The sequence below is a fragment of the Larimichthys crocea genome, chromosome XVI (assembly GCF_000972845.2).
Source record: "Larimichthys crocea isolate SSNF chromosome XVI, L_crocea_2.0, whole genome shotgun sequence".
Classification (NCBI taxonomy): Eukaryota; Metazoa; Chordata; class Actinopteri; family Sciaenidae; genus Larimichthys; species Larimichthys crocea.
The window spans coordinates 22882319-22900601 of record NC_040026.1 but is presented as its reverse complement, the minus strand read 5'-3'; the positions used below and the strand labels follow the sequence as shown (position 1 = coordinate 22900601).

General features: G+C 44.2%; 1 protein-coding gene across 3 annotated transcripts in view; it reads left to right on the top strand.

The window, feature by feature from the left end:
• myo1d (myosin 1D) overlaps positions 1-18283 on the top strand; it is an 80708-nt gene that overhangs the window by 36199 nt on the left and 26226 nt on the right. For 2 of the 3 annotated variants that reach the window (XM_027289322.1, XM_027289323.1), the window contains exons 13-20: positions 1473-1547; positions 1743-1875; positions 2137-2303; positions 4388-4595; positions 13691-13914; positions 14562-14700; positions 15355-15459; positions 15666-15779. In XM_027289322.1, coding sequence (XP_027145123.1) covers positions 1473-1547; positions 1743-1875; positions 2137-2303; positions 4388-4595; positions 13691-13914; positions 14562-14700; positions 15355-15459; positions 15666-15779 — 1165 coding nt within the window. Of the gene's footprint in view, positions 1-1472; positions 1548-1742; positions 1876-2136; positions 2304-4387; positions 4596-5349; positions 6529-13690; positions 13915-14561; positions 14701-15354; positions 15460-15665; positions 15780-18283 lie in introns of those variants that run through there. The other variant, XM_027289324.1, reaches the window with a different exon arrangement.

Genomic DNA, 18283 nt, shown 5'->3' with positions numbered 1-18283 from the left:
TGCTCCAATAAAACTGTAATGTAACGATCTTTGAAATCTTCCCTGGTTTTCATTCATGCACAAAGATATTATGTTATTAAAGGACCAACGAGATCATGTTTAACCTTTAACCTCTTTATTATTACATAAGGATTTCATGTAGTGCTTAAAAACCTTAAAGAATAACAGTTCAGGTTATTTAAAGTGGAGTTGTGTGAGGTCCACAGTCAGGTGGACAACCGTGGACAGGAGCGTCAACAAAACAACTGTTACGTCCCTGTCTGAGGTGTAGGAGTGTGACATAAATGAGTCGACACTGGTTAACAGTTTATTTCTGCTAATGAAAAACACAAATGAACAAAACACACAAGCTTTTTAGGGGAAGCCTCCAAAAAGAAACCACAAAGAGACAAACTACTAAACCAGACCTTAAAATGAAGGTGACCACAGACACAAATGACAAACTTAGAAAGCAAATTCTGCATCACAAAAACAAACCGAGCAGCCGAAGCACGGGGAAATCTTTCACAGAGCATGAGGAGCAGAAGATAAACTCTCAGCCAGGTTCTCCCGCCGTCACTGGCAGGAACCGGATCTTAAATAGGTCTCACCGTCAGCTGGAGCTGCACATGGATACACATATCCTCACACAAAGACAGGAGGTCACACTCGGAACAAAACAAAACAAGAACAGTAACAGCTGGTCGTAGCACAAACCTAAAAATATCAGCCTCAGTTTATTCTGCACATTATATATTTAGAATATTCTCCCTGCTTCACCTCGCTGTTGTTTCCGATGGGAAACTGTCTTTGTGTTTTTCACTCATTACTGCACTGCACTGATTCCACTTAATCCCACACAGTGATCCTGTAAGGCATGTATCGTATTATAATGAGGGCCCGGTGCAAATAAAAAATAACCTACTTGACATTCAAAGCGTTGAGACGCACACTTAAGGACTCAAAAACATACAGAGTGCACGCACTCCAACATTTAAACTACATCTTCATCGCACAGCGTTCTCCCCTCCCTCTCTGCAATCCCCAAAAGTACTTGGACGTCATTCAAATTAAAAAATCACACACGCTGAGCCCCCCGAAAAGTGCTCTCAGGGAAACGTGTGGAGCCCATTTGTGAGAGCTAAGTGTCAGCCGCCCAGGGGAGGACTCGGGCAGAGGAGCGCGGCCTGGCTGGCAGGCTTGATTGATCCCTGAACCACTTAGACCATCTCACAGCACGGCCTCTGTTATTTATAGCAGGTTCATCACCGAGAGCACACATGAACGCAAAGTGTACGCGGCTATATTTAGACGAGCGTCTCAAATCACAGTTCAGACGTGTGAACTGTTTGTCTCCGCGAGTTAGATTTAAACAAAGGTCAGACTCATCGCGTAGTCGTGACCCGTTAAAGAACGGTAATCAGGACAGTTTGTACGAGCAAAACAAAAGTGTATGTGTGTGCGCCCGTTTACCTGCCTCTCTCTTTTCACAGGTACTCAGTGGTGGGATTCATAGATAAGAACAAAGACACTCTGTTCCAGGATTTCAAGAGACTGCTGTACAACAGGTGACGCACACACGCCGCTTCAAACACACACACACTCTCTTCACTGTGTTCCTGACTACATGACATCCCTCTAAAAAAATCAGCACAGGACGAGCTCTCCTTTAAAAGAAGCTTTAATGAATGTTGGATGGTAAAAAAAACAGAGTTTTGCTGAAGTCTCTACTTGTATATCCATGTTTTTTCTTTCTGGTCCAGTTCTAACCCAGTTCTGAAGGGGATGTGGCCCGAGGGCAAACTGAGCATCACTGAAGTCACCAAGCGGCCGCTGACGGCCGCGACGCTCTTCAAGAACTCCATGATCTCGTTGGTGGAGAACCTGGCCTGCAAGGTGAAGCAGTCAGGACCAAAGCATCACATCCAGAGCTGTAGTGGAGGCTCAACGCTGTTCAGCCACCTACACGGCCCACTCTGAGAGTTTACTCACACTTCACATCACTTCACACTCATTAGTGCATTTAAACGATGCTCCCTGTCTGAGGAGAGGTCAAGTCAAATTAAAGGCCACAAAATAAGTAGAAACATCTCTCCGTCTGTTATGTCACAAACCTTTACCAGCAGTTGTTAACACTCTGTTTACGCCTCTCCGTAGGAGCCGTACTACGTCCGCTGCATCAAACCCAACGACGTCAAGTCTCCTCTGCTGTTCGAGCAGGAGCGCTGCCGCCATCAGGTGGAGTACCTCGGGCTGCTGGAGAACGTCCGAGTGCGGCGTGCCGGCTTCGCCTACAGACAGACGTACCCACGCTTCCTACAGAGGTAACCGCGACGTCATAATCATACTAAGCACCTCGGACACGTGATTGTTTTAACTTCACCTTGTCTTCTGATATCACATCACGGTAGATTTGTTTGGTTCGGCGGATTCAAGTTGTGATAAATCCTTTGAAAATCAGCCAACATATTTCATCGTTTGATGTGTTGTCGAGTCATATCGGGGTTGTGTTCAATATCAGCTCATGCTTTAAAGTCTGGGCAGAAGGAGTGATTGAGTAACACCTCCTCCCTCCCTCACCTCACGCACTCTAGATTTACGTAAGCGTACATGTTGAACATCTGAAGCTGCACAGTGGGCATCCATGAGGGATATTACATGACACGTCCTGAATGTGGGGTGTAAGTATGTGTTGTGTAACTCTAATCAGCTGCCATCTGATCTAATCAGTCATAACCAAAGAGCCTCCAGCAGCAGCTTCGTCTTCTTGTGTTGTCAGATTCCTCGAAGCTTCGTATGTTTTATCTTCTGACCTCGATTAAAGCACGCTGGATTATAAATACTGAAGAGACACTTCAGTGTGCTGCAGAAATGAGTCAGTCACAGTACTGAGTGTACATATTTAAGAGGTGTTTATGTTTTTTTCACATAAACAGGAAATATAAAGAAACATTTCTGATAAAAATGTAATAAATTTGATCAAACAATGAACTTAAAACAGTAACGATGAACAGAAAAGTAAACTTGAAACAAAATTGTGACCAAAAACAATATTTTAACGAAAGATTATTGTTATATTTCACAAATAAAGGTCATTCATGCTGACTTTAAACACATGTATTTCTTTACAGCTGAGCCGTATAAATATAAAGATATAATGACATTACTTAATGGCCAACACATTAAAACAAATATTGGCTGATTGTATCTGTATCAGTCGATTTAAAGAAAATAAATTTAAATGTTACTGATTACTGACATCACCTCTATATTTATATTTCACAATGTTTGTGACAGCACTGGTGTCAGATCAAGGTCAGACTTTAGACGCCACGTGGTCGAGGACGAGCAGCCGTGTACAGATGAGATCCTAACCTGACAGGTTTATTAATCGTAGTTATGATAATCATGTTTTGGTCACAATATTTCCACAGATTTGAATCCAAACGGCATGATAATGATGGTAACATCATTCTGTGTTAACACACAAACACATGCACACCAGCCCTGCCCTCATTCCCCAGCTGTCACACTGCCCTCGTAGGAGCCATTGTGATGGACAGAGGGTTAGGTAATGAGTCCCTTGCATAACACGCTGACAAGTCGTCCAACTGGGTCACTCCAGCCCACCTTGTTGGTGTGTTTGGACTCGGTATTACATCACAGGCTTGGTGCTGGGTCGGCTGTGAAATGACACAGGGGTGCAGTCTGTTAACAAGCGCCGGGATCTCTGGGGTCTTTGGAAGACGTTACCGTCTCTGAAACGTCTCATATTCTCCATCGGTTCAAGTTTTCTATGAACTTTAGGGTTTTCTGTGTTTAATAGCAATCAGCAAAGCCGTGCGTCTTCCTCCTGATGAGTGTTTCCTTCATCAAAACAACCCACACACATCATAAGAGGCTTGTTTTTGTTGGATATCATCGGAATACAGGAAGGACGTTTATTGCATGACAGCAGCACAAGCTGTTTCTCAGCTCTGGTGACTAACCTTCAAGCCTTTACACGAAGCACTCGTGATTGAATGTGGCTCGACGCTATGACTCTTTGTATCCGGCTTCAACAGGTCTTACAAGCCGCATGATAAAAGCTTCCTTTAAAGGCCTTAAAGACTCTTACAGGCATAATTTGACCTCTTGTCCTCGACACTGAGCTGCAGGAGCACTCTGCAATAATGAATCCTCTTTCTCGATGTGATTTTCATGGCACCGCGCCAGGAGCCTCAAGTCCTATGCTCGCTTAGTAATTAAGAAGATCTATATGGCAATCTACAGTCGTACAGATACAGAGCTGCCCCCTGTTGGCCATTAGAAAGACACTCGGTGTTCACTTCACAGACCTAGAAGCTCTGTCCTTTGAATGATTTAGACTAAATCAACTAAATATCCCGATCCGTCGTCTCTCCTGCAGATACAAGATGATCTCCGAGTTCACGTGGCCAAACCATGACCTGCCGTCAGACAAAGATGCCGTGAAGAGGCTCATGCAGGGGTGCGGGTTCGACCACGACGTGGCCTACGGCAAAACCAAAGTCTTCATCCGCACGCCGCGTACCCTGTTCAGCCTGGAGGATCAGCGGGCTGAGATGGTCCAGAGGATTGTCCTTTTCCTCCAGAAGGTGAGTCTCATGCCTCGTGACACGACGGCTTGAAACTGTATATCACTGACACATTCTGCATGATTGCTCTGTCCCCACGGGGACACTCATCGTGTCTCTCTGCCTGATTTTATCCCATTGAACGAAATGAACACAGTTCCTATTTGCAAACATCTGTCATTGTGAATACCTCTGATTGCCAGTCATCAGCAACGATTATTTGATGAGGATCACGAGGACATTCTGGTTTCAGTGCCCGAGTCGCGCTCTCATTGAAATTCACCAGGCCTCGTTCTGCGTACGAGAAGAAGAAAAACGTTTTTATACAAGCATGCCGATGTTTCTGGAGCTTATCTAATCTTGTGTTATTAGTGTGAATGTTTTCACCTACAAAGCTCTTGTAAATTTGTGAGTGCATTTCAAATTTGAGATGTCTTTGAGTTGGAGTGCTCTCTGCATGATCGAAAAAGTACAAAGCAGGTTTGTCCTCACGTTACCACGAAGTCAGAGCTGTTTGTTTTTGGTCTGCTGGGCAGGAATAAACAGTCAGTGGACTTCATATATGATCTGGTGGCTTGGTGAGTTGTATTCTTTTGGCATAAGTGAGGTCCATCACAGGTCGCCTCGTGCTCTCCAAGGCTTCCCTGGACGTCGTCGTTAATGCTGACAAGTCATACAAAGAGTAACTGTAATCTTTCTGCTCTCTGCTCATCATATTGACAGTTTTGTTTGATACGTAGGTCTAAACAGAATGTTTTCTTATCTTTACCTTCAGCTGGACATGAATCCTGATCACTGTTTGTGTGTCTCAGTGGTTGGTAAGCAAATCAGTCAGCGGTTTGACGACACCTCCGGGCGAGAGCGTCTGTGTTTTGGTGCGATCACGGTGCGCGCTCTGACATGTGTCAGATCAACGCGCCGAGCGAAACTTTGTCACTTTGATAGACGGAGGGTTTGGATTGTGAATGCGGAGCAGCGCTCTGTCTGGCTGTCAAATCAAGGATGCACCATGCAAATCGCCTGCAAGCTTCAAAATGGCATCTCTGACTGACAAGCAGGTACCTGAAGAGCGCCGCGCCGCTGCGAGAGCGTACAAACACACTCTGCATACATCATCTGAGCTCCTGAAGCACCACATCCTCCACCCAGGAGCCACGTGATTGACACTTGTTCCATCGTGTGTTTATAATAAAACCACGCCGGCAGATTCCTCCACATCGTGCTGCTTTGTTTGCCCGTCCACCTTTCTCGAGGAGTATCTCCAAGCGCTCAGACATGAAAGGGTCGTCCAGCCAAATTAACCTCTGTCGTGGATTGATTGGTTGACCTTGTATTGATCTGTGTGACCCTTTGCGGGCTCTTCCCACAGACAAGGCGTTCCTTCCAGCTCTCCCTCAGGAGAGTCCTATCTTGTATCTCCCACGATAAGCAGCCTTTGATGAAGACGGGAAAGCCCAGAGGAATCGCCGCTTTTCCACCAAAACAAACATCCTAGCGCAGCAGAGGTGTCGGAGCAGGCCACGCATGCTTACATGCTCAGGCTACATGCACCCGACTGACACGCGAAATCAAATAGTGGTGTGACAGCAGTATCCGCCGTGCTGTGACTCAAACAAACATCCGAGCCCCGAGTGTGATCTGCCGCCGCGCCAAAGCAATCCCCTTATCAGCACCTGGCACACCACGCCGCCTTATGCCAGTCGGGTCCACGGTGCCAGGGCTGTCAGCCTATGACTGAAGCTCAGACACACTTCTGCTCCCTCTGTGTGCCTCCTGGATTTATAGTAATATCACTTAGCTTGTCCCACCAAACACAATCTGTGAATCTGCCTATTTCCTCATATAGTGCCACATTTTCTCTCTGATTTTTAGCCCTTTGAATTACCATAACCTCTCCTCCTGAGGTGGGGGAGTAGCTGGAGGAGAGGATTGTGGCAGTGTGGAGGAGGAGGAGGGGGTGGATGCTCCTTCAACAGCTCCATTTAATTCCGCCGGCCGGCCTCTCCGTCCTTCAGTCCTTTCTTCATGTGCTCTTACTCGCCTCAGCTACACCCGGTCAATCCGGCCGACCTGAAATTTATTGCAATCAGACCCCGAGTGCATTACTAGTGATTGCTCTGCATCCTCCTGCATCGACAACACCGAGATCTGCACCTTCAACAGAGCAAACTAATGATTCCCACAAGAAATGGCTAAAAATCCACACACATGGCACACACTCCAACATAAATACAGATGTTATAAATTATACATAGGGCCGCCCCCACCTTCCCCTCTGCGTTAAAATGAATATTTCATAAATTCAAGCTCAGCCATCCACGTTGTATTAACTGTCGGCTCTTGTCAGAGCAGCGACGGTGACGGGAAGAGAGACTCCCCCCCTCGTGTATCCCGAGCCGCCGCCTTAATTGCTTTCCAAAGCTTTACACAGTCTCTGTGTAGCTGCGAGGTTTATCAGACGTGATGAGTGTTAGTCAGCTCTCACGGCGTGGCCGCGGGGGGGTGTGAGCTGGAGCTAAATGAAAACGTCTTAAACGGATAAAGAGTCGCACTTTTTTATTCGGTATTGTTTCCTGGTGGATAACTCATGTCTCGAGGCAATAAATTGTGCAGTGATTGTTTTTTTTGGTGAATCTGACGAGCATGGAGAAGGGAGTAATCTGTGGAGAGCTGCTGTGTGCAGGCTCTGCCTCCTCCTCCTCCTCCTCCTCCTCCTCCTCCTCCTCCTCCTCCTCCTCCTCCTCCTCCTCCCTTCTCTCTGCTTAACTGTCCAGAACTGATCTGGTCTCCTCCTAGACCTCGGCAGAAACATGATCTCTAATCCTCTGATCCCCTCTGAACCTCCAAAGTGTTTTAGCTATCATCACCTCCACAAAACGCCGATGTCGCAGATCAGTTGGTTTAAGTTTTTTCGTAACAATCGTGCTTCTGGATTTTCCTCTGTGATGAGAAAACTGATATTTTTCTATCTTCTATGTCAGTTACATTGTGTCGGCATTGATTCTGTAACTTAAAGGAGCAGTACGTAGGCTTCAGGGGCGTCTAGTAGTGTAGTTGTGGATTGCAACCCCTTTGTTTCACCCTCTCCTGGTGGAAAACATTTTGATCTTATTCATTTCTGCCATATAAGACACGCTTCATTTGCAAACCTCCGTCATATTTTCTGTTTAATGCACATAAATCTGAGCCTTCAGCTCTCCTCGGTCATATAATCAATGTTCAAAGAAAAGCCGCACTTCAGAACAATCGCATGAAAGATACAGAATCGACTGATTTTGTTCTTTCTTTCAATGCTGGAGCCTAAAAATAACCTACAGTACAAAGACACTTTTGGCAAATATAAAACCTTTAAAAGACTGTAACCATGGACCTCTCTCCATGGCAACTGACATGTGGCTCACTGCCAAACTTCTTCAGATTCCACTTGCGAGTCTTCAAATCCTCACAGAAGATCTGTTGTTTTATTTCATATTTAACTTTTTTTCTTTTTTCTTAAACAAACATTTACAACAAAGACGGGCGTCCCTGGCAGGTGGTCGAAGGGTTCAGGATGCTGTCCTTGAAATCGCAGCATCCTTGATCTGAGTTCAGTCCTTTGTTGTTTGTCTCATCCCTCGTCTCTCTCTCTGTCTCCTGTCTGATCATGAAATGTTTGAAAGAATTAAATATTGACAGTTAATTCAAGGGCTACGACTACTGTAATCTTTATTTTCATATTTGACTTTCGGTGATTGGGTCTATGAAACGTCAAATAAAACCGTCCGTCACGATTCCCAATGTGCGTCTGTCAGTTCAGTTCAAAACCAAAATACTCATCATACTGATCACGGTTATTATTCCTTCAGGTTTTCAGTCAACTATCATAGAGGAGGAAGAAATGTTGAAGGTTTGTGAATTTGTTGCTTTAAATTGACTAAAAATGAAAATAGTTGCTCTGACTGGAAACAACTTTTTTAAAACCAGTGGGGGCGATTCATTTGAAGCAACTTTACACACACAGAAACACACAATGATAACAAGCTACAAAATAAACAGTGACAGTGGTTACCACTAGCAGCATTAAGATGGTTTGAATCTTGAAGTATTTAAAATGTATAAACAGAATCCAAATGAGAAGAAACTCCACAGGGCGCCTTTAATGTTCAGCTGAACTGCAGATACGTTCTGTGTAATGATACAAACCAGCTGTGCAGATATATAGAAAACTGTGAAACATAAATAATGTACGTGAGCTGATGCTGGATGATTATCCAACCTCTCTTCACTGGATGAATATACTGTGCATACGCTGACAGGTTAACCTCCTCAGTAGGTTGATTGTATTGTGTGTGTGTGTGTGTGTGCTTTAAGCTTACTGCTGACCATTGGCAATATTCTTCCAATCTATTTTACCCCGTCCCATCTAAATGATGGATGGGCCATCCTCTGCCATTCAATTAAACCTTCGATACCGTCTCTTCTAATCAGACGCCGTTGTTCAGGATCAGTTCGGGCACTTCCACACATCGTCGTGCTCGACATTAGCCCAGAGCTAAACATGTGAGATGACATAACGCCGGTCCTGATTGAAGGAATGAGGATCTGTAGTGCTGTTGGTGTTACTGGTGTGTGTGTGCTGCTCACCCGAGCACTTTATTGATTTATGGTAATGACTGTTGGCCTGCGCCTTGGTCCGACGTCTCCCTATGACAGCCTGTGGTCGGAGCACGTTGCAGCCCCACTAAATTGTGTCACACGCTCTTTGATTCCACCGTCCCCTTCACCCACCCCGCCCACCGCGTGCATCGAGCGTGTCGCTGGAAAACCAGCTCGATATCCCCAGAGGATGTGGAAACCCGGGAGTTCAGCAGTGGGTTGCAGTCAAGTGTGTCAATGGTGCAGGACGGCCTATCTGTCTTTCCACGTCGGAATTTGGTCATATTTTTAGTTTTGTCCCCCTCGAGGTGACAGGAAGGTGAAACGCTTGTGTGTTTTTAAACTGCGAATGCTGCAGATCAGGTCCCGGCGTTGGAATCCTTTCAGATTAAAGTCATTCAGTAGTCAGTAATGGGTCCTGTCTGTGTTGATTTCACCAGTTGCCCCCGCACATGTGATTTGTGAATGCTTTCACCCAGTGTGCATTTCAAACCAGCCAGCCAGCCACCCCCCCCCCAAATGAAACCCAAGCAATCTGTCCCGCTTTGCTGCAGCGAGAGATCCCCCAATCTGGCTTTGATGAGCTCGTAAATCCCGAGTCCCGGAGCACAGTGAGGGCAGGCTCCATGATGGCAGAGTCTCTAAAAGGATGATCAGATGGCTTTATTGGCCGGGAGAGTAAGGGGGCAGACCGTCAGGGGCCTTGTTATTGGCCTGATTTATCCACATTCCCCCGAGTGTCGTCTTCATCAGCTCGCCAGCGTCCTCACAGCTTCACTGTTTGAGAAGCAGAGGCGGCCCCCGTCGTATTTCTGAACCTCTCGCCACTTTCCACCTGTCACGCACCTTAATGAGGCTTCGAAAGACAGTGAAGACATTTTTATGTCGGGCGTTATCTGATTCATTGTTGGTTTTATGGTGTGTTTTTCTGCTGCTCAGCCTCAGTCGTTCTACATTTTAATTAGTGATTTGTAGCCAGATAGATAAACACGGTTGTTGATCTGGCATAGGCCCGTGCACCATGTGGGTGACAACGTTTCAGTCATGGACCTTCATCAGGTAGAAACATGAAACATCGTTATACGAGAGCCGTCAAATCTCCTGGTGGTAATGAAAATGCTTCGAGCAGCACATCGGCTAATCTGTAACAGTGTCGATATCGGACTGCATTTTGTGGTACCACCCGACACAATCATCACGTTGGCAGCAGCGTTCGCTACCTCGTGTTTTCTCCTCCAGGTTCCCGTTGCAGGTGCGGATCTTCGACATTAATCAAGTTGAAGAAAAGCTCCGTAATCCTTTTTATTCTCAGGAACATCTAGAAAATCCATCTGCATTAAAAAACCATCTGCTCACCTCGACCGCTGCTTTCTACAAGAACGCAAACACAATTACCTGAGATATTGATTCCACGGTAACCTCCACATTATTGTTGTGTATAATGTAAACACATTCTGTGAGTTATCGTAGCAGCTCTTAATCAATTTGTATTTCTATCTATAAGTCACGTCAGCCTGTAGCACCGACAAGAATCCAGTTCACCCTCATCGACTTATGGCCATATCTAAAATTTAAATGTCTGCTCGGTGCAGTGAGAAATAGATTTCCTTCCACAGAAAATGACTTTTTAATGAAGGTATGCTCTGTGCTTATTTTGTTTATATGAAATTATGCTGTGTAGGTTATGTGAGGCGTAAACAGGAATGATTTTCAGCAGCATGTGAATAAAATCCAGGCAGAAAAAAAGAGTTTGATGTCTAAATTCTTACACCGGGGCCTTTTTGACATCAGTGTTTGACCCAGTGCCGGCTCTTAAAATGCCGTCTAATTTACCGTAACGCTCTGAATACAGTCTGAATATAAATGCAGGTAACTTTTAACCTTGTCCACAGAGACGACTGCAGCCGGGTCACGCAGTGGAAACTTGTTCATTCCTCCCACCGCTGTCACCCCGAGCATGTGGGAGAGTCATCTCAGGGGTCGATTAGTGATGAATATGCAGCCGCTCCTCTTTTCTCACTCTCATCCATTATGCATCATGCACAGTGCAACATGAAGGAAAAGGTCGTCAACTGCCATTTTGCCAGAGAAGCACCATTCGATACTTACAGTAACGCACACGACGGAGGAGCTATTTTTAGACCTGAATAGGTGATCGCTGCTCTCCATCGACGTCAAGACGTCACAGAGAAGATGCAATATTTAGACATGCATCAAGAGAGCTGAAATGTTTTCAGTCGTATAATGAATGAAAATGTATATGTACATTTATATATTTAGCTTGAGAAGTTTGTGAATATCTCAACCTGTTAAATGAAAAGTTCAAAGTTACCTGTGTTCACATTTAGACTGAGTGTTTTAAGAGGTGGCATTGGGTCAGACATGCTGCATTTAAACTGGATTTTCAGTCTGTTAAAGTGAGTAAATAAAAAGTGTGTGTGAATATAACAACATATATTTTGATTTATCAAACTCTTTTTCAAGTTTTAGCTCCATTTGACACTCTTATAATCTATTTTATGTGTTTTTTTTATTAATTCTCCATCGTGTGCAGCTTGTTTATTCACATGCTGCAGAAGATCATTCCTGTAATAAACAGAAAACAATCAAAGAATCAGAGATTTCATCCGGGCAGTAGATTTAGTTTCTATCATCCTGGTTTATTGACATCCTGGGGACAGATTTTTCTTTTTTTTTAGCCTGATAGTTCAGATTACTACAGCATAACATGATTACATAAACTTCAGGGCTTAAAAGATCAAAATAAAAAGCTGCTGTTTTCCGAGAAACACAATGTGACCAGGCTGGCTCGGCGACTTAGACGGCCGACTGGGCCTCCTTTTATTGATTTCAGCATGATTCAGCTTCTTCAGAGGACCGGCCTCTCTCCAGTCTCCGGTGGAGGTGGCTCCATGGCTGCATTTCTTTAGAAAATGATGCCAAATAACAATTTGAAGTCACACATATGAAGCTGATGTGTTCTCACGAACCTGCTGCTTCCATATTTCAGCGGTGCATGACTTATCTCCCCTCTCTGCCAATTCTCACACCACCGGTGTCGTCAGCCTCCTCCGCCGTTTCAATATGCAAATACGGGAAATCCTATTCGGTGCCTTCGGGGGCCGCCCCCACACTTTGAAAGATTAAATTGATCTCTGATTATTCTGCATCACACGTAGATGATGATGATCCAGGAGTGAGTCTCCAGTCCGGTGTGTGTGCAGCCTATAATTACAGTGTGTGACACTAAACGTACTCTTTTACTAATTCTTTAGGTACAATGCAGTCAGATAAATTGTAAATAATTGAGAGGTTGTGTGTGTTGGAAAGAGAGGGTGGGAATACAGTAAAAGGGGAGCATATGGTGGTGATTTTAGTGAGGCTGGATCAGGAGTTACGGCTCCCAGGGGTCCCACTTCCATCTATTATTCATGCTTCACAGACTCTGATAGCCACTCAACCTATGTTTGGTTACAGGCAAGGTCGGGGGTCCTTAATTTAGTCCTTCTTTTAGTCTGAGTGCATGTTATTCAGGAATTACAAGCACCGATGTATAACAGATAAATATGTAACAGTGAATTCTAATGGTGAGTAATGAAAAAACACTTTCTCTGTATTATTGTAAATTCAGAAAATGGCCCTATGACACTTTTATATATTAGATATTATCAGTATTTATTCCGTACGTTCACTCCTCATGATTTATATTTTAGTTCAGAGGTTGTACGTCTTAAATAAAAGGATTTAATGACCCAGAGTTATTGGTGGATATCCCATTAAATAAACTCTGGGTGCAGCAGCTCTCTCGTCTTTTCTGCTGCTCCTCCCAGACAAACCTACCGTACACCACGACATCAACATACAAGACTCCCTACATCTCCTCAGGAGTCACGATCGATGACCAGCTAACTTTCTCTGATCACGCTGCCCGGGCGTGCACTTCACAGCATCAGAAAACTCAGCCCTGATACAGGCTGTGGTCGACTCGAAGCCTCCCAGCCTGCACGGTGAAACCCTCTCACACGTCCACTGGCTACCTGCAGCAGCTCACATTCAATTCAAATGCTGACTACAAAGTAGTCTCCGGTTCTGCACCCACCTCTACTTGAACATCCTCATGCAGGCGTTCGTTGCTGTGTGTCTGCAGTCGGTGGCAGTATGTCTTGTACCTGAACACATCCAAGTGGACTCGTGTTGCATCATCATCATCACAAGAACAAAAATGTGTTTTTGAGGTGTTGAACAGAGTGTACTGTGAAAATGACGTGTCGCTGTTCTCCGCATGCAGCTGCCCGTCCTGATGCTGCCACTCTTTGTGTTCAGGTCTGATTATCCTCGAGTGACGGCACCTTGCACAGTAGCTTGATGCCATTTGTATGAGTTTGGATTTGGAGTGCTAAAAGGGGTTAAAAGTCAGGAAGAACCCCTTTAAGGAGCCTGTTATATTCACATACATTCATCACGTTGTTCTTTGTCTCCAGGTGTGGCGGGGCACCATCGCCAGGATGCGATACCGGCGGATGAAAGCGGCGCTCACCATCCTGCGGGCCTACCGGCGCTACAAGGTGAAGTCGTACATCCGCGACGTCAACAAGCGCTTCAAGAACGTCAAGTCCATGAAGGATTACGGGAAGCGCTTGAAGTGGCCCACGCCCCCTAAAGTCCTGCGCAAGTTCGAGGAAGCACTCCGGAGCATCTATAACAGGTATCCAAAAAGAACATACTTTTAATGAGACTGCTGAATATCTGCTGCCATGTCAAGAGTAACCTGAAGGTTCTCGCTTTTTCACATGCAGCCAACAAGCCGCTGTAAAATGTGTGAAAGTGGATTTAAATGTTTAACAGCGCACCGTCCGTTCAGTCTAATGTGAAACAGAGGAAGAGGATGAACCTCCAAATAAAATGGTTCGTTTGAAGAAAATCACTTTCCTAAATTGGCTGAACTAAAAATGGATCTGCCCCGCAGCCGCAGGAGAGAGCGCCTGGCCCCGAGTGTTATTTTACATCCAGACGAGTCCGTTTGAAGCAGCTTACACATGTTTCCTTCTGCCTTGGGCTCACACCAGGCATTGATTTTTTTTCTTCCTCCATCAAAGACTCATCACCGCCTTTCATCCCGACGTCTGTTTGTTTGCTCTTTTCTGTTGGAGGCCGGGCACGGTAAGAAAATAGCTTTCCTAGAGAATGATGTCGGCTGTCAGGATGGGTGAGTGAAAGGCCAACAAGTGCAGTACAGCTGGGGCCCGCTACCAGACTACCAGCGCCTTGTGCAGCAGCCTCGGTGGAGAAAGTCTGCTGTGCTCCACTCTCACTTTTCTCTTTGTATGTTTGTGTGGATGCGTTTACCTCCAGGTGGTGGGCTTGGACACTGATCAAAGGCCTCTCTCCAGAGGAGGCCCTGCAGGTGAGGGCCAAGGTAGCCAGCCTGGAGGCATTGAAGGGCCAGAGGGCCGACTTGGGTCTACAGAGGGCTTGGGAAGGAAACTACCTGGTGAGTAGGTGGGGATGGTGAGTGTGGGCGGGGGTGGAGCACAGTAATATGTGTGTTTATGTTTGAATGGAGAAAACAAGAATTAAAGATGAAGATAAATGCTTCAGCTTTTCTATTGTGCTTCATATTGAACGTGAATATTTGAAATGATTTAAATGATAATTCTGCCAATTTTAGACTCATTTGTTTGGTAAATTCTTGTGCAGCTGCTTGTGTTTAGACATTTTAACATTAGCTGGCTTATTGTGTCGAATGAAAAAGGATCTTTGGTCAGATTAATGTTCAGACATGACACATGCACAAAACTCATCACAGAAACGTTGTCGTCTCTCGTGCTGGCACCGTTGTGTCTCCGGTCAATAATAGTAATTACAGTATTCCTGACTGGGAGTGTGAGCTGCTTGGTTCGCTGTAGTTGAAGGAATAGTTTGACTTTCTTAGGACCGGTTACCAAGCAACCGGTGTGGACTCCAGGAAGACGATGCCCCCAGCCAAGAAATAGTCTGGCACGTAATCGTGGTTTTCACATTTTGTGTCTTTGTGTGGATTAAAAACAAACAAGATGCAACGTGTTAAATTAGTGCAGGTGATGAATGTTCCTTAAACGAAGCTGTTTTACAGGTGTTTTTTTGTTTTGTTTTTTGTGCTCCACAGAAGCGAGACAGCCCTGACACAGCGTCTTCGTTCACGCTGGTTTCCAGCGAGCTGCAGCGGAAAGACAAATTCATGAGAGTTCTGTTCTCGTGCAACGTGCGCAAGGTGAGTTTTTAAAGCATTTATCCAAAGCTAACCACATGCACACACGGTCACAACATGGATTTGTCTGCACAAACAAATAAACCCAACTGCTCCTGGTTTCTCCATCTGCCCGCAGGGTGTTTAGATGTGTGGGTGGGTGTGTGGGCGTGTGTGTGTGTGTGTACTTATCCTGTGGGGTGACTAATGAGGAGCTTTGTGTTTCCCAGATCAACCGTTTCCACAAGGCGGAGGATCGGGCTGTGCTCATCACTGACCGCCACCTGTACAAGATGGACCCCCTGAAGCAGTATAAACCCATGAAGAGCATCCCCCTCTACAACGTATGGCACTCTGTTCCTTTAATGGTCTCTGTCATTACAAACACGGGGTGGTAAACTGAGGGCGGCTCGTTACACGCAGGTGTAATTTCCAAAGAAGTTGGAAACATTGGCTCAGCAGAAATGCAGATCCATAAAGTACTGTTTCATGTGTAGCTGCTCCTGATTTGAATTGAATTACATGTTACACACGTGAGTAGCTTCACACTGAAGCACCATAAATCATATTACCTGCTGAAGCTGTATCTCATGTTATGTTCATATATGAACAAGAAAGATGAACACGAGGAGAGCAAACGCAGATTTTGATGGATGATGCTTCTTTGCCGCTATTAATCTTTTATAAACGAAGACACCGTCTCATCATGCGATACTTTAAACATTAAACAATCCTTTTATTACATAAGTAAGACTGCACGTCAAATTCAAGTGGTTATGGTGGAAAATATTGAAAATAACTCATTATTTCTGCTGTAATCATTTTTAAAACATCAACAAAAACAACATTATTTCTGCTGTAATCATTTTTAAAACATCAACAAAAACAATGAAATCCTTTTTAAAATCATTTCAAACTGATTATTACACGATAAGATAGAGAACATGAAACCTGATTTTAAGTTTTGTTTCAGCTCTGAAGAGCAATGATTGTTTTTAACGTTCTGCTCGTACTGTACGTTAGTTTTGATTTCTATAGACAGACTGCTGGCTAATGGAAGTTTTAAATAATTATTTTAGATAAGAAGTTTCTGGAATGCTGGTCGGAAAGTTTAAATATGATATATGATAGCATGTGCAGTATGGCAAGACCCAGATAGAAACGTCTTCAAGATAAGAGCTGAAATCATCAGCAGATTTATTTGATTCATTAATCGACAGGAAATTTATTGTCAGCTGTTTAGATGATCAACTGACCGTCGTTAAGATCATGAACTGAATATATTCTGTTAGAAAGACAAAAACAACAATTATTTGAGCAATTGGGAAATATTCCTAATAATTCTGTTATTTCCAGCCCACTGAGACCTCATACAGCAGTAAGACATCAGCTTTATGATCTTCCTGCACATACAGCACACTTTTATGTTCCCTCTGCAGATTGCTCTGTTTTAGTTGCTTCCAGGAGGTGACGGTGTTCTCTCTGATTTCCTAGCAGCCTGTAATCCTGTGGCAACATGTCAACATGCAACAAATCTCATTCGGCTCCACAATTGGTTGGTTTTAATTCACATTCACACTGTGATAGGCCCCTTAAGGCTGCTCCATGCACACAGCACACGAGGCTGTTTCCATGGCGAATGTGTCCTTTGTGTGTTTATTGACTTCATTTCATTTGATGAATTCCTTTTTTTTGTTTTTCCTCTTTTTGTTTCATTCGGTCTTCTCTCACAGATGTAGTTCATTTCTAATCAGAGGCTGCAGTTTTTGTTTTTACCCTGGTCAGTTTGGGGAAATATTCTCACTCACTCTTGCTGAGAGTTGGAAGATCAGAAGACTTCCTGGTGTCACTGTGAAGTTGATCAGATTTTGTTTCCAGCCTTCATCACCGTCTCCTGGCTGTAGCTTTATACAATATATATGACAGGAGAAAAAATCTTCTCATCAGACTCTCTGCAAGCCGACAGAATACTGTAAGCTCTCATATAAAAGCATTCAAGTATTCAAGTGATGGCTAGCCTGGTACAAAAGCTCATGGGTGGTTAGTTAAGTATGTAAAACGACAGGATTATGTCATAGTCTAACTCTTAACTCATGTCATATTCAAAGCTTACCATTAAATCTATGGGTAAATGACTTTTAATTTGAAAATCCAGTGGGAAATGTTAAGTTTTATTCACAGTCGTTTAACATTGATTGATATGCAAAGTGGCACGACTTAAATTCATTAATAAAAATAAAAGTATTTGTGTCAGAGAAGAGAAACTCAGCAGCAGACGGGAGAGAATATTGTTAAAGAAGCAGTTTGTTCTTCTTGTTCCTGGTTCTTTTTGCCATTAAGGTAAATAAAAACCTCTTAACTGACCTAAGGTAGGCCGAACAACACCTGGGTGCTCTAATAAGCTACCTGTAACCACACCCACCTATCATCAAAGCGTCCACGCTCTTAATCCTGCATAACTTTAAGCCTTAATATAATGTGAACAGGTGAGTTGTATATAAATTCACCCTCAGTACAGTTGTCATGAACGGGGAAATTAGCTACAGAGACCAAAACTGTTTTTTGTACCAGGCTGTAAACATGTTTATTTCTGCTGTGAAGTTGGACATTTGGACATGGGGACTTACGGAGACTGACTCACTTCTGGAGCCAGCCTCAAGTGGACGTTAGAGGAACTGCAGTTTTTAGCACTTGACTTCATTTCCCAGCCAGAAGATCTGACATAAACTAATTTCTCCAGTTGAGGGAGACAAATCTTATCAGGAAACTATTGATAATATTCCTGATTTAACCATCCCTCGTATCGTATAACTAATATTGTTTACGCAGTTTATTTGCTGACCTTGGA